General features: G+C 42.5%; 1 protein-coding gene across 2 annotated transcripts in view; it reads left to right on the top strand.

Annotated features, from left to right (window-relative positions):
- nhsl1b (NHS-like 1b) overlaps positions 1-21,132 on the top strand; it is an 86,032-nt gene that overhangs the window by 7,366 nt on the left and 57,534 nt on the right. Inside the window, exon 1 of one of the 2 annotated variants that reach the window (XM_020589075.1) lies at positions 10,528-10,582. The exons of the other annotated variant lie outside the window; for it this stretch is intronic. Within the exon in view, the coding sequence (XP_020444731.1) occupies positions 10,543-10,582 (40 nt within the window). The 5' untranslated portion in view covers positions 10,528-10,542. Of the gene's footprint in view, positions 1-10,527; positions 10,583-21,132 lie in introns of those variants that run through there. 2 annotated transcript variants of the gene reach the window in all.

Here is a 21,132-nt window from a genome sequence, read left to right as displayed (position 1 = left end):
GGTATGTTCTGCAGCCACACTCATGATTGACATTGAAAGAAATGAAATGTAGTAGGTGTTTCATCCCAGTGGCAGCAAATCACTTTGGAAGCTTCAATATAGTACCTGCAGAGTATAGAACACAGAAAGCCCAGGGCGGCTGCTAAATGTTGTGAGGGTTAAAGGAAACCAACAAAGAGCTGAATTTGGGATCATTCTGAAACTAGCCATGGAAATATGAGAAGTTAGGGAGGAGCTAGAAACGGCTGTCAGTCTGCTCTTTTCAGACATATTTTTTTGTCCTGTAAACCTTTGTGACATCAGACATGTTGAACTTCCTCAGCTGAATAAACAGGTTGAGTAATAAGAGGGTGATTAAGGCTTTGTGTTAGGAAAGCAGATGAAATGTTTAATATTTGAGGAACATTAATTTATTTTATGATGTGCATTGTGCACTCTGATAGCTGATCTCTTCTGTGGTTGCTTCTGTCTGAGTCTAGTTATAGAGTCCCATAGTAAATTGGTCCCATAGTAAAGTCCTCAAAATCCCAACATTCTCTTTTAAAGAATAAACAGTTTCAACTGCCTTTGGTTCCACAGTTGTTGCTGACAAGTTTCTAACACTTTTACTGGCTGAGTTTCAACAAGCCACCCATTTGTCAGACCCGCGTGGTGCTCTCTGTCTTCCCGTCTACTGTAGAGTTACGACTTTGGAGACTAAAAGTCAAAGATTGATTGTCCTCTGTCTCCGTCAGCTGTGTTGTTTCAGCGTAGTGTTTTTTCCTCTTTTGCTCACTGTCCATCTCTTTCTCCATTTTTTTTTCCTGATCTACTTTAATACCATTTTAAATTTTAATGCATAGATGAGACCTTAGAAAATATTAGTATATGTTACTTTTAGTTAGGATAAATGAATTATTTTGAAAATTTCTCTTTTTCTCCCGGCTCCCACTGGCTCAGACTATGTATTTGGTTTGGATGTCAGCCGGCAGCTGGACACTGACATGCAGTATAAATACAGCACCTTTCTGTGTGCAGCAGATACACACACACTCATACAAAGAGTGTGAGTTGGGTTATTTACTGTGATAATTTGTCTGTTAAGTACTTAAAACAAATGGGCCACATTGAGACTCTTTTGTCTGAAGCAGATTCTTCACTCCTTATCCATCTCACTCTGTCTCCCCAGGAACACTGCATGACCGTGTGTGTGTGTGTGTGTGTGTGTGTGTGTGTGTGTGTCCGAGAAAGCTTCTGCCACTGTGAAATATGACATACTCTGCACGGGAATCCCCAATGACTACTGAATCTTCCTCTGTAGCCGCTCAAATCGTCTGCCTCGTCCACAGAGACCTCATTGTGTGTGCGCTTTTGTGTGTATGTGCGTGCACATGTGTGAACTTACTTGTCCCCCTCAAAGCTTCCATCCATCGGTTTCCTATTATATACACACACTACTACCACTCGAGTATTATTCACATAGCTTATTCCTGTCTGTGAGCTGTGCGATGTCGGCATATGTATGGCCCAAGATCTGCTGCTATGTTGGTAAAAACTGGCCTGTGTGCCTTTTCTTTATTTTTGTCTCGTTTCTCTCCGATTTTGTCCTCCATCTAATCATGTATTTGACCCCTTTGTCTCTGTGTCCTATGTCTCGCCCCCATGTGCTGAACTCTGTCCTGTTTCATCTGCAACCTTATGGATCGCCCCAAAAAATTGCTCCCAAAAAGATAAACACCCAGGACTGTTTCACTTCACCTCTTTGACCTCTAACATTCCTCCTCCTCTCCTGTATACGCTGCTCTCTCAGCAGTATGAGTGGGAACAGAAAACACTGCAGATAAATCCAAACCACCTGTTGCTGGCAAATGCACACAGCGCTTCAAATGTAAGAGGGGCGCTTTTATGGTTGTGATGCGGTCTATTAAACATGAAAGTTGCCTGGAGGAAAAAAAAGACATTCACAGGGTGGCGTCACCATGTGTCCACACGTATTCGCACTCAGACAGGACAATAACATGAATCAACACGCACACAAGTCAGTAGCCTTGATGCAGTGTTCTTATAATTATACCTCTCAGTACATGAGTTTGTGCATCAGAACTCTTAAAAATTAACTGCTCTTATGAATGTAATGACTGCTCTAGTGGGCATATTCAACTAGGACTGTACAATTATAAGTTTTTGATTCATATTAGATTTTTTTGCATAAGTAATTATAGTATTTTGGCTTACAGAAACAGTAGCTTCATTTAAAATAAAGGGCCCCTTATGGAGCAGAGGAGTTCTATGAGAATCACGAGTGTTGTGGTTCCCAAGGTTTTCACGAGGCAGTCAAACATGTCTTTTGGTGTAATGTAGTGAATCCAATTTACTGATGTACGTGTTTTATTTGTCCCAGTCCTCTTTGTGTGGGTCAACTGTTGCATTGTGTCAACTGTTTCTGTTGTCCTATACACCTGTATATGTTAGTGTTCTCTTTCGGATGTTTTGTCTGGATGTATTTTGCCTTAGCGTGTCGGTAGGTGAGCGTGTGTGTGTGTGTGTGTATTTAGAGGCTTTCCCATGCCACACAGTGAGAGGGGATTTTCACAGCCAGCGATGGGGATTATGGGGAATATAATTTCATATGACTACAGAATAGTTGAGCTCCTTAAGCCCTGCTGGAGTCTCCACACCCATTTCTGTTACTGGCCAACAAAGGAGGATGCAGGCTGAACAGACAGTCTGTGTGTGTGTGTGTGTGTGTACATGGGTTTTATCTTTTGTTGAAATGCAAACATACAATTATATATATCAGTAGTTGCTTATCTGCCTGTTGAGCTTGTCTTACAATTCAGATTGACTCATTCTAATCTAGTTCCAGTGAATTCTACTCGTGTTTTGGCTACGTTGCTGTTCTGCCTTAGTTTTCTTGTGTCCAGACTTGGGGGTTTGTGCTGATCTGAAGATTCCAATGGGGTCAGATTATCAATATAAACCTACCAACAAACACTCTCAAGACAAATGAGACCTTCCCTGCCCCGAAAGTGCCTTGTTCCACGGTATTTGATCCATAGTTGTTGATGAATGGAGTGAAAGTGTTGACAGGTAAAGTAAGTTTGGGCAATAAATTGGCAAAAACCTGTTAAAAATAGCTGATATAATTTGCTATAGCTCAAGTTAACATCTTCAAAAAGTCTTTTGACAGATTAGCGACACCTACAGAGTTTTAATTCACTCGCACACAAGGCTAAGTAAACAACAGATCACCATAATTGAGAAGCAGGAACTAGAGGTATTTTGCTTACAAAATTATATTATTGCCAATTGTGTTTCTTCCAGTTAACTGACTAATTATTTCACTTACAATTAAAGTTTCTAATTCACGTCCAGTAGTCCGTACATTCACATGGATAAAATTACAATGCGGGGAAATAGAACCAGGTTAAGACTCATGAATACGGGATGTTGTATGTCTGGCATTTAGGCGTTTAGGCTTATTTTCATGCCAGAAGGTAAGAATGCCCTTTGAAAATAGATTTAATATATTATGTAATATGCCAGTTGTAAGATAAACTCTCGCTCTTGTCCTGGTCTATAACAATAATTCTGAAAGGATATGAAAGTATCGGTCCCAGCTGTAGGATATGAACAGTGTATTCGGTGATACTAACGTGTCAGGTGAGGATTATTGTGCACCTGTCAGTGGTGTCATTGAGGCTGACATCGTTGTAGGGCAGTTTCAGTAACATCGGATTCAACACTGTTTGTTAAGGATCCGTTTCCTACCTCAAAGTGGTTGGCATTTTGTCTGTGTTTTGGGTGTGTGTGTTTCAGGTTGCACTGTTTTCACTGTAATTGTATGGAGTCGTGGTGTTCAGGGTGTAATTTATTCCAACTGCTATAGCTAAGACCGTTAACCTTTTTCTAAACATGGAGTCTGTCTGCCTCCCTCTCCACACAAAAACATTCCTCCTGATTTGATCCGTTAACATCAGTGAGGCCCACAGCTGCTGAAGAGGTGGCACCATAAAAGAAGAAAAAAGGACCCACCCCCACCAAAGTGCCCTGAACTCCGCCAGCGTGCCCCTACTGTCTGTTAGAATGGAGCTCAATTCACCATGTCAGCTGTGTCTCTTACTGTCAGGGCCTCACCTCCACCCCACCCCACCCCCAACCTCTTAGGACTGTTAGGAAAAACTTGGCCTGAAGGCCTTGGAAGACAATGGGGTAGTGAAGCAGGTTAAAAGGCCAGAAAATGCTCTTGGCTAGGGGGAACATAGGTCCTCTGGGTCCCTGAGACCCTGCAGGTCTGAAGATGAGATTGAGTGTCTTTGTTGTGGGAAAACAGAAGCAGTGATGAGTAGTCTGGATGGAAATGTCAGATCCCCTGTGGCTGGGAGAGAAATCCATCAATATTTCTCTTTTATCAGTCATTTAGGATTGATCCTGGTCTTTTTGCTGCATCTAACTCTCTTCTTACCCATTTGATCTTTTATGCACAAACATTTGCTAACCATCAACATTAGATGATGGGATCAGGCTGTAGGTTACACACATTACAATCTATTGTAAGGTTTTTTTTTTCTGCCTTTTGCTCACTTTCATTCTTTGGCCTAATTTCTAAACCTCAGTCCAGGTGTTTAGCTCACTGCGTCTCCCCTTGCCCCTTCCCTCTCCGTCTTTTCTGCCTCCTCCTCTCCTTTTCTCTGTCTGTTTATGCAGTTCTTCCAAAAGTGTTTTTTCAGACTATTGTGCACTGTTGACACTGACAAGTAGAAAAATAAAGGCTAATTCCCTCTGGCAGGCCAGTGCAGTTACATACTTAAAAATCACACGCACACACGCGCACACACACACACGGATTTTTGGCCAGGCTTGCGCAGTCCCAGCTCGCTAACCACCCTGCAACTGTCAACTCTGTGGCTCAGTAGAACGACAGGGAAGCTGAGAGAGGGAGGGAACAGAAATGAGAGGATAAGGTGAAGGAGCTGAGAAGGTGAGAGGAAGATAAAAAGTAAGAAAAGAGGGGGAAGCTGAATGAAAGTACAGAGAGGTAGGAAACAAAGAGGCGGCAAAAGAGAGAAAGGAGCCGTGCATTATGGGCAGTGTCGCATTTGAAACATACTAATGAGGCAGATGAAGTACAGCAGCAGAACAGGAGTAAAACAGATGATTGGAGCATTTGGTGGTTTATCTGTGTTTTATATATTAGCAGTATTTTTGAAAGGTCATTTAACCTTTAAAACATTTGTACTGTAGACTTTAGTCACTTTTCTAGTTTTTTTTGTTTTGAAAGAAAATCAGCAGCTGCAGCCCCCCCTTTCCGACGAGAAGAGGAGATTCATAAGAAAGAAGAGCGGAGAGGTCAGGAGGGAAGGGACAGGATGAAGGGGGAGAGGGAGGAAAGCAGAGGGAAGTTTATGGTAAACAGCCACTAACAATGTAAGTGGGTGTCCTAATTGGGTAGGAGAGTATGTGTGTGTTGGAGAGAGAGTGAGGGGGTCTTCAGGACAGCAGCTGTTTCGGGGCACTAGGTCAGAAGGAGCCCCCGTAATCAGCTAGGCCGTCTAAACACACGCTTAGACGCACACCCTCTTGTCTCCTCACCATATGGGAGCTCAACCCAGTAGGCCTTTTCATGTGGTTGGTGTGGGCTGGGAAGGGAGGCCGTTACAGGAGCAGGGAGGTGACACTCATGGTATGAGCAGCTCTGCTCTTCCTTTCCTCCTCACCTCATGACTTTGTTTGTGCTCAAGACTTGCACAAGTTGGGGTCCTTTTTCTTTTTTCTTTTTCAGGGATTCATCGTTGATCTGTGGTGTGGGTTCAACCCCAATAGTTTCCTGGTTTGGGCGGAGTGCTTTGGGTGTAGTTAAGCAACTTTTTCCACATGTGAGGTGAAGCAATTACAGATTGACTTCTGCCTGTGCACACATAACAATTGGATAGACATTACTTGTACTGGAGTTGCTCATGTTACTTCTAAATATTTTAGAAATATACCTATAGTGATGAACTACAAATTCCAAATGCCCTGTACATTTCAGCCTCTCTCTCCTCCTGTGATCTCTCTGCCACATCACCCGGTCACACACAGAAGCCCATTGTCTGAGCTCACGTCTACCAGCCGCTCATAGTATAGCCCAGACAGCTCAAAACGCACAATGTCACACGTACACGGACATCCACTCACACCAGTTTAGCCTCTGTGACTCGGTTTTCCTTGTGGGTCACTGGGACACTGTAAATGGAACTAGGTCATGTTTCCATACACACATATAGAAAGATGGACACTTTAGTATCATTGTAATAGTTGTTCTGTGCTTTAGCACATAAAGACACGTTCACACGCTTAACTTGATACAGTATGAATATCACGTCTGGTTTCTGTTCAAGGATCGTATTCTTTCCCTCAGGTGTGTGTGCATTTTTCAATATCTTGTGTCACCCTGCTACAAGCCTGGCAACTCTTTTCATTTCAGTTTCTGACTTCTCTCTAATCTTTAATTGCTTTGTTTTCTGTGATGGTTATGGCTAAGAAGTCCCTGATTAATGATAGTAAAGAGCTAGATGTTCTGGGTCAACATTATAAACACAGTACCAGTGGTTTTGTGTCAACATTGTAAGGGGACTACATGGATCTGATTTAGTAAAAATAAATCTCTTGAGCAGGCTGGCAGCATTTTACATAAGTGAGGCTTACCACCTGTTCTGTATGACCGATAGCTGTATGGCACAAGAAGGAAGAGCGAAGTGAAAGCCTTACGGAATAGTGACTCTGAGCCTTTCTGTCATCTTGACAGTAAAATTGCAACCAATCCACAAGGAACTAATGACATGTGGTGGGAGCCGAGGGAGCCGCATCCTCTTTGTAACGGGAACGGGAGCATCTTACGAGAAACGCTTTATTTTCAGAAACTCTTTCTTTGACATTGTTTCTGCGTTTTTGCACTCAGTTACAGAGATGGTCTTCTGCTAACTTGTAAAATGGATACATGCCGAGCTTTTTAACCCTGTACTGTCATCTGACAACACTCACTCAAATTCTGAAGGTAGTTCTCGAATTGTCAGATTCTTCTAAAAAAAAAAAAAGGGTTCCAGTCTATGAAAAATAGAACTTTTTGTCAGTTTCTTGGGTAAAAGAATTTTTCAGTTTATGCAAAGATTGTGACAAACTGTCTTGTTTTTTTTTTTCCCCTTTGTTTGTGAAAGTCGAGCTGCTTTCACACAAAAACCGGAGTGGTAACATCATTTCATGTCGCCATCTTTGTTTATATGAGAGGAATCGATATAGCCAGGAAACTAACTAACTAAAATGATAATTTTCTTGGGCTGGACTGGACTTGTGATGTATGTATGTAAGGCATGAGTGTCACAAGTTGGGGCTAGACTCCATAGTGTTACTATGGGTCAAAAACTCCACAGAGTTGCTTTAAGTTACCAATAATATAGTGAAAATGCAACATTTGGCACTTTTCATCATTAATAAATGCTGACTTCATCCCTGAACGAACACACACACACACACACACACACACACACCTCTATCTTTCTCTCTTGTTGTGTTTCCAAAACTTACCTGTAGCATTTGACGTCGCTGAGCCCCTGAGGTGACACCGGTGCAGCATGGTCAGTGTGCCCTGCTACTGTGTGGTGCTGACATCTCCTGATACCAGCCACCCTGGCTGTCTTCTCTCCGCTGCAGCCCTGCTCTGATATCGTCCAGACACACATGCACACATTGCTGCCTGTTCAGCTCTTGTTAGAACTAGTCAGGTATTAGGCAAATTGCTACTTGTTTTCATTGCATGTCTGCATTTTTCTGTTTATTTCTTCCTCTACCCCTTTGTTTGACTGTGGGATGTACACATTAGATAATGTTTCTCAGCTCAGTCAAGCATCTTGATTGCTGCAGTTTGTGGTCTGACTGGTGCCAGAGAGCAAAGCTTGTATTTTGTTTGTGCATGTGTGCACGCATTTGTCTCTTTAAATGGTGTGTGTGTGTGTGCCTGTATCCCTAATTGTATTTATGTATGTGTCACTGAAGGCCTTGTCAACTTTTCTCATGCTGCTAATGAGTGTGAATTTGGCATCAAATGGTGTGGATGAAAGGTCTGCCTGCCCCAGTCCACCCCAACCCACACACACAGTGTGAAGGCAGAGAGTTACAGTGCAAGACAGTCCAGTGTTTTCACTCCTGTGTGTCAGTTAGTTCAGACCAAACCCATTCAACCACAGCGGCACAGATTCACTCTGAGTGTTTTTGTACATATTATAAAAACGTCCTTAACAATAGTTATTAGCATATTCAGCATTTCTGGAGGTCTGGCGGTTTTTGTGTCGTTTCCTCTTTCTCTGTTCTTTTTCATTTTAGCTGTTTGGTCTTTTTCTCCTCTGTGTTCATTTTCATGTTTTTTCTTTTGGTATGTGTTTGTGCTTTTTTGTTTTACTGGGTATTTTTTTTAGGTAGGGGTAAGTCAAGAAACATTGGAAAGGAAGAGAGGAAGGAGGAGAGGAAATTCACGAAGAGTGAAAAGGAGGAGGAAATCCTTACATTGTAGAAGTGTGTGTGTGTGTGTGTGTGTGTGTGTGTGTGAATGCAGTTAAGGCGGCTGCTCGGATTTTTCACATGTACCAGATTGTTGAAATGTACACCCGGGCAGACGGTGGCTGTGTGTGAGAAAGGGACGAGAATGATGCATTTACAATGAATGGAGCTGCAGAGAAGGAATGGAAAAGAAATGGGGGATCGGGAGATGAACCAAGAGGGACACACACACACACACACACACAAGAAAATGAAGACTCCCAACCCTTTGTCAGACACATTTCCCAGCATCCTGTGGGAGATGGCCATGTCAACTACATCCTGTTCTATTTCCTGTCCCTGTCACCATACTCCCTGCACCCCAGACCCTTGACCTCACACTCAGACCGGACAGCTGTCTCATCCAATCACCTTGCTCAGATTGTTTCCTTGTCCAGGGTATGGCGTCACCAGCCACGGGATGTGACACATCTCTCACCGTTGTTTCCTGCTGGATTGGAAAAGTAGAACAGTAGTGATGAATTGGTCAGTGGAAAAGGGATAGTCAAAAATTTACGGATGCTTTGCAAGTTAGGATGAAGGCAAACAATGTAAGCGCTGGTGCTCAGAGTTGTTGTTAAAATCAAATCTGAGTTCTGTTTAATTCAGAGAATAACTTCAAGTGATGTGCAGAGGATACTTGTGGTTGCAACGAGCAACCACATTTCAGTCTATCTCACTGAACAAGGCTGTTTTAATAGAATATTGACTGTTTCGTCAGTGGTGTATGTGAAAGCCATAATCACATTAGAGCAAGAGAGCTCTTTGTGTGCTTGACCACTGGCAAAGTGAAAATGGAGAGAAGAGGAATTTAGTAGGCATTGAAGAAACCAGAGAGGGCTGGAAAAAGGTCTAGAAGCAGAGAAAGAAACTTGTCAAAGGGTGACGGGAGTCCTGAAGCAGAGGGTAAATGTGAAGGGTGAGTGTTGAAGCGGTGAAGCAAGTTGCATTTGGAGTGTTGCTGAGGTGGAGATAGACTGTTAGAGCTGCAAATGCTCCTAGACATATGTATCAGCCCCTCTGTGGAAATAAGACCTCAATGCAGACCATGTTCCCCTTCACCAAGGTGACTCACATCATATTAAACATGACCATTCTTCAGTCTTGATTGCCCGGCAGCTTAATCCCAGAAAGAACCTGTCAGAATTGAATGAGTATGTGCTTGGCCGTGTACGTGACCACCCACTTGATAACTAAAAGTTGCCTGTTGACCCGTAAGAAGAGACTACAGGCCATGCTTCATCGCCCCGGCAACAGCAGCCTCTGGGAGAGAGCGATGGCATCACCGTGGAGTTTGGGGGTCACTGGTTAGGAGCCCCCTTCAATGCACCCCTCCCTCTTCATACACACCCCTCTTTCTTTGTGACAGGTTTTTGATTGGTCGTCCTGCTTGTGGGCTCATGCACGCGTGCACAACCTCAGAGGTTGTGCAGAGGTTGCAGAGGGTGTTTGTGATAGAGTTTGTGTCTTTAGTGTATGTTGGGGCCAGACTTGCACCATGTTTGTAACAGTGTAGTGACCAGATAAAATCATGCCTGTTAAAGTGATTAGGATTTGGAGCAGGAAGGAAAGGAGGAACCCCTGCACAGGTAGGAGTGTTTGTGTGTGTGTGTGTGCATGGTAACGTATGTTTAAGCAAATCAGCTGTACACGTTTTCAAGTTGACAGATTCAACAGAGAAACCGGTTCTGGCAGCATGTTATGGTTTAAAACAATCACATGTTCAAAAATTGGAAGAAGATGATGTGAATTCAATGGAAGAGTAAAACAGCTGAGGGTGACATGAGGAGCTAAAATAGAAAGACAAATGTGTGAACAGTGTGAAGTGGAAAAGGAGAGCAGAGAGAAATATAGATGCAAAGCTGGTGGTAGTCAGTAAATAGTGTTGTGTAGGCTGTGCTTGCTTTGTTCAGGCTGTTGGATTGTGAGGATGACATGGTAAAGAGCAGAGGGAGCCTGAGCTCTGGGACTGTGCTGTGGGCAGAGGAGTGAATGGAAACTGATGGAGAGACACATGGACGCTTCACTGCAGGTGAAGTTTGTTTTTAATTGCTCTCTGATTTACATGCGTATGTACTGTTTTATCACTGATTGGGTTAGGAAAGACAATTCTATAGGTGGCAGATTTCCTTGTTGGGCATTTCTAGATGAGCATACATTGATCACTACTGTTAATAGTATTTGGTTTGGTTGTGCGGATTGATTTGAAACTCTAGCAATTACTGAGTGACAGGGCATCCGGGTGGCTTTTTTAATTTCCCAGTCTTCGGCAGGTCAGGAGGTGTTGCTTTTAGTCCAGTCAGTGGGGCTTGACGTGTTGAACAAGAAGAATTTAAAGGATACGATAGCATAGTTTAAAATGAATACAAATTCAAATGCATTGCCTGTTTATTGGGTACATGTAAATATAAAATCTAATGTGGTCTAGTCAAAGCTTATGTCGACGGGTATTTCTATTATTTTGTTCATCTATTTTATTTTGAACACCTTTGTATAACAATAGTGTTCAACAACACAGTTACATCCTCTAAAATTACTATAATCAAGGGGTCCCACTAACAGTTAGGACAGATTGACTTAACAATAGAGACTGGGACAGTCATTCTTTGTGAAGTAGTTCTTCGTCAGGCCACAGGTTTTCTTTCCTGCTTTCTACAAACACACACACAACCCTCACCATGCCACACCACCCTTAATCACCCCACTAACCATTTATCCAAGGCGTGACTTTACTTATTAGCAGTGTTGCAATAGTATTCATCAACACGTTCATCTCTCACCCTGTCTCACACTCATCACACTAGTTCTTCTATTTTAACGCACATTGTCAGGTGCTATGCATTTGTCGCCCTTTCCCCTCCCCCAGTGCACATGTGGTATTTCATCACGTGGTCTGAATTTCTTTCACTGTATTTTGAAAGCATTTTGTACATACATTCATCACTGCTTTGCATTAAATAGTCACATTTATTTGTTTAGTCCTAGTTTTTTATCTATTTTTTATGTCATCTCTTTTTCATCTTCATGCTCTTGGCCTCTCTCCGTGTTCCTTCCCCTCACATCAGTCTTTATGGCCTTGCTGAATACTGAATCATTAGCTGTAGTCTTGATCAGCGTTTCTTCTACAACCCCTTTTATTCCTCACTCTGTTTTTATCTATTACTATCTATTACTGTGGTCAATAAACTCCTAACGTCATTCAACACTTCATCTTCTGTACTTAAAGGCAGGTTTTATAACTAACCGGGAAGTGATTGAAACTCTCTTCTGTTCTGAAGACAAGATATCTTGTTTTGTAATAGCTGTGATGTGCTGTATCAAAGGTGTGTCCACCCAAACTTCTTGTTTGTGAGGGGAAAATGTTTAGATCATGAATGATGTCTTCAAATTATGACTTTACCAAGTGAAACAAAGTGCAGGTGGAAAAAGATTGGTGAATTTCCATTTACCAGCAGCTGTCATTTCCCGTCTAAAGGCTTCTGATCTTTGTGTCCAGGACGTCAGCTGATATAAGTGCTCTCTTTTGCCACATTTAAAATCTGTATCATTCATGGGACTGAATGTACCTGCAGTAAGAAGTCTGTTTCTCTCTGCAAAATGAGTGTGCTTTCAGGTTTAAGTATGATTTGATAACAAGAAGAGTTTGAAGATTTTACATAGTTCCAGCTATTTTTCCTCCTGTACAACCATAACTCAGTTTCTCAAGTCAAGCTACTGTTTTTCAGGCACGTTACGATGGCATTAGGAAGTGATGTCATCTTTCTTGCTGTTTTTTGTGAAAGTAGAGCCACTTTCACGCAAAGCCAGAGTGACGACGTCATTTCCCGTCGCCATCTTTGTTTATATGAGACAAATGGACTGCCTCTGGTTAATTGCCCGTGCACAGCCCACCGAAGTCTGAACAGCACTGTCGTCCCATGCAGGCTCAAAAGCCACCTTTCCAGACTATCAGCCCACCGAAGTCTGAACAGCACTGTTGTCCCATGCCGGCCCAAAAGCCACCTTTCCAAACTAGCCATCTAAACCCCATTCTAGCACTTAGGGCCTGCTAAAAAACATTCTTGCTGCATGTACTTTAGTATTGAGCACGTGTTTGTTTGAGAGGGATGGTCTTCTGATTTTTGATGACATCAGTGTATTGCTATGAATTTTGAATGCACTTACTGTAAGTCTTGAAAACAAAGGAAATGCATGTTAAATGAACCTAGTCTAATGTAATGCTTCCCTTTTCTTGTCTCAACATGGCTTTGGTCTGGGATATGATTTTGACCCATCTTATATCTGGCTCCTCTATAACCCTTCTTGCACAACTCACCAGGTAAGTGCTAATATATGATACACTGTAGCCCTGTGTGATTGTTTTACAGCATAGTTGTCTCTTAGATGCTGTTGTAACACTAGCCTCTTCAGCTACTCTTTCTATTTTCCATCTCTACCTTTGTCTGCCCGTACTATATACTGCAAATTAGAATTTAAACTCCTCGTTTCAACACATGAACTCTGGACACAACAGGAGATGGTCTGTGTTAGACATGTGCTCACCTACTGGAAATATTCTGGTTTATGTGAGGGGGGGGGAGGCCCCGCAGGAACTGGCACATGACACGGTCACGTAGCCAGCCTGTAATTTGGTTATCAACAACCAAGTCTCTTGTGGTTCCTTAAATATTTCTGGCGCTGGCTCTTAATGACAGAAGTTCCCGAATATTGTCTAGTCTCCAGTTAGATATTTTCATTGTAAATGACGATTTTTCTTCACTATCAGATGTTTGTATTCTTCTATTTTCACGCCAGTCACATGATAGAAAGTCATCAACGCACACTAGCTTGGTGTGAATACTCCGGAGTATAAGCTGTTGTATTCTCACATGGTCCCACTTGGACTTGACGCGGACTTTGTTCTAACGAGCTGGTAAGGTAAAGTCCATTTACTGTCTAGCTCAACTGACTTGGACATTTGAATTCTCACAAACAGCTCCTCCTTGTAATGTCTAAGCGCACATCTGAAAAGGGCTTTAGAAAGTGTCACGGTGGCTGTTGAGCTCATTCAGCAAACATTTCAGAGTGATGCCCAGCACTGGTGGTTTAAAGACTTGTTTTATGGTGATACCTGGGGAGCTGGAAGACGTGTGTTTTGGAGTAGCTCTGTTTTGTGTGCGTTTGTGTTTCCCAGGTAGTGCAAATGGTCCAACGGTTGTCCTTGTTGACGTGGGAACAGAAAGGGAAATAGTGCCGTGTGTGTGTGTGAGTGAGAGAGTTCATTACTCATTGTTTTGTCAATGCTATACCATGCAGAGCCCACAGGCGCCGTTCTGTTTTCTTCACACACACATGAATCTGCAGTAATACATACTCAGAGCGCCTTTGGTAACCACCCACAGAGACGGCAGCTCTTTCAGCTCAGCTGAAGTTTCTCACTGTAGTGTTGACCTGCTCTCACACCCCTATAACCTGTATCATGTCTCTTCACACTGGTCCTCTTTCTTTCCTGCCAGCAGCCTGTAGCTACAGCTCACTTGTCCAACCAGCCCAACTAGCCCCTTATATCCCAAAGTTTATAGTTCTATGATTTTAATGTTTTGTAAGGGAGAGGAACTTCTACTTGTGGTCAGCATACGGTTGTGGACATTCGTTCTTTGTAATTTGTGTGTGAAAGGCTCTTCTTTTAGGCAGATTATTTAAACTTTATAGTGACAATGTGCTGGTATTGGAGCACCCTGGCATCCAAACATTTACTTTGCATTCCACATAACTGTAATGCCCAGTCTGGGACCTTTATCGCATGTCGTACTCTTCTCTCTCTCCTCTTGTTGTCTGCCTCTTTAAAGCAGTAATGTTGAATATTCGTGTGTGCACATGTGGATGTGTGGTCAAGCATACATTAGGTGTATGTTTTGGACTGTACAGACTTTTCTTGGCTTGCTTTCTCTGAAATGAGGTTATGGGTGTGTGGATTTGTGCGTGTGCACTGTAGTTCTATAGGCTTCATAGCAACTCATCTGTGTCTCTACAGGTTATTAACTCTCCTATTCTCAATTCATTATATGAGCCTTTGGGCAAGAAATAGATTAACTCTTTGTTCTCTCTGCTTTTTTCTTTCATTCTCCCTATGTAGAAATATAGAGCTTTTGACTCTGGAGCACAGAAAACCTTTCTGGATGTGAATTTTGTACTTGTATCACAAAATGGAAATCAATAAATCTCAAAGGCCCTGAAAACATCCTTTCAAATCTTAAGTATTTCTCTATAACCTATGTATTGATGATAAAATGAGAAAGAATCAAAGCTAAAGTCCTCAGCAAACTGCTGGGTGCTGTATTACACAGGAATTGTTAAAAACACCAGTTGCTTCAGATACTCATAGAATATCTCCACATGCTCCTAAAGAACAGACATGCTGCTTTGTTCTAAGTCTTTTCTCGTCTTGTTCTTTTTATTAGCAGCTTTGTATTTGGGTCATAAGTATGTGCTGCTAGTAGACACATTGATTTCTCTCTGCCTCTTGCAGTGGACGCATGGCTCATCTTTTCCTCTCCAAATTGTTTTGGCAGTCACCAGTGTGTCACATGTAGCCAGGACTTGGTACCAAAGGGTTTGTCCCTATTTGACAATGGTGAAGAATTCTTTAAAAAAAAAAATCCTGGATCCAAATGATGATCCAGATCAGCACCAAAATCTAATGGCACACCAACTCCCAGTTGTTTACATGGTAATATGTTGCACACAAAGGTCTGAGGAGCATTAATGTAAAGCATTGCACATAACAAAGGTTAGACGTTAGTGAAATCACAGAGTCCTGCTCTAATGGAGATCTGATTCCCATGCACCTTAGAAACATAAGCCAGTGTGTGAACACAGAGGCCCTGGAGCAGGAGAAGGGACCAGTGGAACTTGAGATACAATGAAAAATACACAATACCTGCCTTGGATGGGACCATGCTTCGTGTTGTTTTTTTGAAAAACAATATTCTCCCTCGGCTAGCAACCGAATACATGTGTGTTGTTGTGATGGGTTTAAGGTGTGAGCGTGAGAGATCAGACTCACAGATCAGCGTAGATTTGTACCTTCAGTATGACTGGTAGTGCTTTGGTTGGCTGAAGCAGCAGGAGGTCATCACTTGGCTGGATTTAAAGTGTGCGCAGACATGCATGCATAGACAAGAAAATAAAAGTATGAAATTCACCCACGGACACATACATAGACACATACACAGGAACGATGACCAGCTACACACAGAAACGCACACACCTATCTGTATAGCTATTTTTGTGAGGATATTCATTGGATGTAATGCGTTCCCTAACCCAACCCAGCCCTCAAACAGTCCTTTTGAAGGTGTCAGAAAGTGATGACTGGCCAAAATGTCCTCTCTCATGGTACACATTTCAAACTGGTCCTCACAGCATATAGCCATGCACATACACTCAAACACACAGAAGGAAAGTCCCGACTGTGTCGGTGAACCGTGGGTGGGTGGCCACGATTAGTGGCCTTTGGCTTTGAGTCCGAGGTGGGCTGAGAGTTTGTGTTCCACCCCCTCAATGCAGAGACACAAAGACGGGCTGTGTTTGAGAAAAGGGAGACGGCATGATAAGATGACGAGGAGGGAGGTGCATGAAAATGGCAAGGAGACAGAGAGAAATGTTGAAACAGTGATTTGAGGTGGACAAACAAAGAAAAGCATGTTTTGGAGGAAATGCCTGAGATAGAGAAAAGAGAAAAATAAATGTGGAGAAAGAAAGGAAGAGAAATGGGGGCTGGTCAGATGGAACTCCGCTCTTTGGGACACTTTATTTCTGATTGGTGTGTTTGTGTTTTGACAGTCTCGTTATATGGTTAATCATAACATAGCAAATATGAGCTCCCTCTTTGTTTATATTACTGCGTGGGTGTGTTCCACTCAGGTTTTCTATTTTGAGTTGCTCTACTGTGTGAGTGTGTGTGTGTGTGTGTGTGTGTGCGCTTGTACTCCCTATTACACTCGTGATTTGACTGTAATGTGTCTCGAAACTTCAGAGTGTAAAACAGCTGGAAGTTGGTGGCTGCCAGCTGGTCTCCCCAGCAACTGCGGATCCTGGCTCTGCTCTTAAATCCCTCACTAAAAAGATGAATCACTTTGGGAACTGTTCTTGGATCAGGAGTAAGGAATATATAAGCCAGCAGGGCAGAAACAGGTTGCAGACGAGAATCTCTAGGTGTCTGTGTGTATCGATGAATTAAAACTGATCTTAGTCCAGTATTTAAAGAAGGTCTGTGCTCAGTTGATGTAGTGCTGAGCCTGGATAAGAGGGATGAGCTCAGTGTGATGAATGATTTTACCTCTGTGTGTGTGTGTGTGTGTCAGACAGGTCCCAGCTGTAGAGGGCAAAATGCCAGAGCTAAAGTCAACCCCTATTGTCACAATAACGGTTGGCCTGCTGTCTGCTTAATCAGCATACCTCTCTTCTGTCTCTCGCCCCTCCTTCTGTTTGCCCATTTGTCTCTCCTGCTGCTTTCTAGCTCTCATCTGTCTTCTGCACTCTGTCACATTCTGCATTTGTGTTTTTTATCCCTCCATATCCCCCCCCCCCTCTCAATATCAGTGTTCATACCAGCACTGAGTGTTTTTGAAGGAGCTGCAGATAAACTGTGTGTTTCTGCTGAAGCTCACATGGTCACAGGCATTATGGGTAAGGGTCACACACACATTGCAGTGACTGCACTGTGAGGCTGCTGCTGCTGTTTCACACATCCTGACTTTTATTAGAGTTTTCCTGTCACTGTGTTTCACTTGTACGCTTGTTAAAAGGCTTCACATATATAAACACATGGCACATAATACTCCCACCTCTTAGCAGGCTGGAAACTTGCACATGCTAAATAAAAAAAAAAAGTGTGCTTTCATCCATTTGCCTGTTTTAATTCAAATATAACTTTAGATTTTTGTTCTCGACCTTGTTCTTGCTTTGTTTCGGCCACACACTCCCTATTATGTACACACACACTTTGACAAAGAAAGAGGCCTGAACAGTGGACTGTAGCACCTGTAGTGAGCAGGCCCCAGTGGGGTTTGATGGGTGTGTTGCCAGATTGGACTCCTCGTGTGTTGCCAGACTGGCTGTCAACACACGAGCTCAACTTTGTCTTTACCTCTGTCTGTCTCCCAGTTTAGATTCTGCAGGTCTCTCCCCTGGTGGTCCAGCTTCAAATTTATAAGAAATTAATTTGAAACCACTGCAAACCCTTGACCCAGGGTGGTGTGTTTCTTTAAAATGGTGGTTGTACAACATTATATAAAGAAAGTGAAAAATGTTTTGTTAGAAAGTCCCTTGTCATAACATTTTATCTTTTTAAAAATCAGTTTATTGATTTCAGGGACACTGGAGTTTTTGCTGCATTAGGCCTGACACAAGAAAACAATGAAATACACACCTAACCATGAAAAGCATTTATTTTTTTGTAAAATACATACTAAACCTGGTATATAAGAAGTTCCTATCCATGCATGCAGACACCATATGGTATATACTCGCACTCAGTTGAGAGACTAGTAGTAGCATGAATAATTGGACGTGAAACAGTAAATTGTCAGGCAGCAGGTCTCCTGAGAATCTTTCTTTAGTTCCAACTCTGCTGGAATAACACTGTGGGAGGTCGCAGTTGAATAGTCTCATGTGTGTTTTGTCAGCATGGAGTTTGTCTTTGTCACTGCGCTGCACATTCCAGTTTAATGGCACGCACATTTATACATGCAAGCACACTTGTGCAGCAGAAATGATACAAGAGTACCCGTGTGCCTATAAGAAGTATCTGGAGGGAGTGAAATCTTGTCTTTAGTATTGGAGCAGAGTCGTCTTCAAGGTAGCTGAAATTAAAGGTGCGTTTGTGTACAGTACATTGACATCGGGTGGCAACCCCACAGCTGAAGGTGGAAGCCATTGCTGAAGTATCTTAAAGTGCAATGCCACTGACAGTAATTCAGTGATAGTTTCATTATGATCTCAATCACCTGTTTGGCCCTTTGACATTATAATAAAGAGAAATCTCATCAAGAGTTTAGGGCTAAAAAAAGGCTTTGACATCTGCTGTGTGAGTGCTGATCGACAGGTGTGATTGACGTCTGCCCACCTGCTGCTCTCTCTCATAGTTCGGTAGGTAGCTGGAAGGAAGCTTGGCCACTGTTTTCAGTAAGCTGGTGTTCAGTCAACGGTAGCCGTGCAAGGGCAACATCCTGAACTCCTTATTTGGGAGGTCCTGGCTCCAAGCGACAAAAGATGCAGCTGACCGTAAGCCTCTGGGCTTCAGACCGGCTCCAGTGCATACCAATAGGTGACGTCACGCTTCACTATAGCCTGTTTACATAACACCTATGGTCCACATTGGAATGTTTACAGTATTTGTAAAATTATTCTGTCCTGACAGGTGATTTCCCTCAAACAGCTGTTACCACAGTGTTTCTCCACCAAGTGCACTCCTACCTGTGCGATTTAAAAACAGGTTCATCCACATGTCAGAATGCATAATCCCAGTTTACATAATGACTAACATGCTGCCTGGCAGTACATAGCCAGAATATGATAGGGAACACCTTTTGGTTGGTCAAGCTCACCGTGAATCATGATACTATTGTTGAGCACCCACCCCGACTAAATTTTTGATTTTGTATTACTTAGTAGATTCTCTTCATCTGTGCACACACATTGTATTATTTGTGTGGCCCTAAGCAAGTTTGTTGGTTTACTGTGGGTGAAATAGCACGATTTCATTTTTGTGTCCTATTTATTCCATAATAATCTGGAATTGGTGCATTAATGTGGACATGAAGGCCTAAATATAAACTTTACCGGGCTACTTGCACATTTTCACATATTGCTCAGTCTTTTTTTTAAATTTTTTTTTTTTTTACCCAAATTCATCATCTGTACATGATTTTATACATACCATACTTTGTGTGAAAAGTTAAATGCTTAACCACATCTGGCCTCAGGTCTGCAGGACTAGCTCCACCACTCAGGCAGGACTGATCAGGAATGCACAAAGCCGACCACACCCTTTCTCCCCTTTTAACCACTGGACGCTGGCTCTGGCTTGCTGTGTGTGTGTGTGTGTGTGTGTGAGAGAGAATGCCCTGCTCAGATTACCGGAGTTCATTAGTCTAGTAAACAATGGTGCCACTCCTTTTTCAGACTTTTATTCTTTTCATGACATGCTCTCACGTCATTGCTCTCTTCCTACTACCGGCTCTCGTTTTTCTCAGTCTTTCCTCTTCAGTGTATTTAGTGAAAAATATTAATGGAGTCGAGGTTTTTCACCTTGTAATTCTACAGCATGAGCAGAGGGATTCTTCCATATGAAATGTACTTGTCACATACTCCCCAGCCTTTCATGCTGGATTTGGCTGTTTCACATACAGTGTGTACTGTATATCAAAGGCACACCCAGTCTGTTCTTCCTTGTCCTTTGTCTTAATGATAGTCCTTTTATTAATGAAGCATTAAACTGTGCATTCGCTTTGACTGATGCACAAACAGCCATAACCAAGCTGCTCCTTTTGTTCATGGATAAGAGTTCAAATGTCAGCACCTGTTTCACCTATTTCTTTGTCTTTATGGATAAACCATGCTCACACATGACCCTTAGGTACACACATGCACACATAAACACTAACATTAAGTGCATACACCCAGCAGAGGTGTTTGGGGATAGTGCTCCTAGCTGAGCTGGCAGCTTTTACCAGAGAATAATGGAATCATGCACAGACACACACACACACAGTTCTTTCTGCTGAAATAATAGATGTTGGAGTAGTGGAGCACATGTTCAGAATAAATTCACAGAAGTTTACTACAGGGTTTTGAACCAGCTTAGTTGCTGTCAACTCCAGAAAGACTCTGTGCTTGTGTGTGTCCTTGAAAGAGGCCAAATTTAGGCGTGGGATGTTTGAAATAGCAGTATTATCCCTGACGGGTGATTGCTATCTTTGCGTGCACACACCCATAAGCACACAAGCATAATAAATTCTCTCCAGGCCAAGAAGGGTTGTTTACTGACTGCAGTCTGACGGGGAAGTGTTAGGCATGTACACACAAACACATAGATGCACACATTTTCTGGTCCATTTAACATTTCAGTCAAGACCCAAGGCTACGCTGACCAGTAGGCAAGTTTCAATCTAATGGCTCCCCCATGTGGTCAGAAGTTGTCATTACATTTTAACAAAGCTGTAGCTATTCAGGACTCTATGGCTGCTTCCCAAGTTTCTTATGAGCACTGTTGTCTCTCTAGCTTCCATCTATCCCTTGCATCTCAGTCCCATCCATGTAAGATGTGAGGAAAAAGTCATCAGACCAAGGACTGAGGATGTAGGAACAAACATAAAAGTGATTTGGGAAGCAGCCACTGCACTGAACATAATTTTTGTATTATTAAAAATAACCGAGACATGCCTAGCTCTGATCCTTAAGCCAGATATTAACCTAAGACCAGTTTTAAATAGATTTGTGATAGCGATGGGGAAAGAAGTTGGCTTTCTAAAAAGACAAGCCGTCTGTAATCAACAGGTTTGGTCCAGTTTATCTACAGAAACACACAAACACCAATTT

The sequence above is a fragment of the Monopterus albus genome, unplaced genomic scaffold (genome assembly GCF_001952655.1).
Source record: "Monopterus albus unplaced genomic scaffold, M_albus_1.0 scaffold9.1, whole genome shotgun sequence".
Taxonomy (NCBI): Eukaryota; Metazoa; Chordata; class Actinopteri; order Synbranchiformes; family Synbranchidae; genus Monopterus; species Monopterus albus.
Note: the sequence above shows the minus strand (reverse complement) of the source record. Positions and strands in the feature narration are given on the sequence as shown.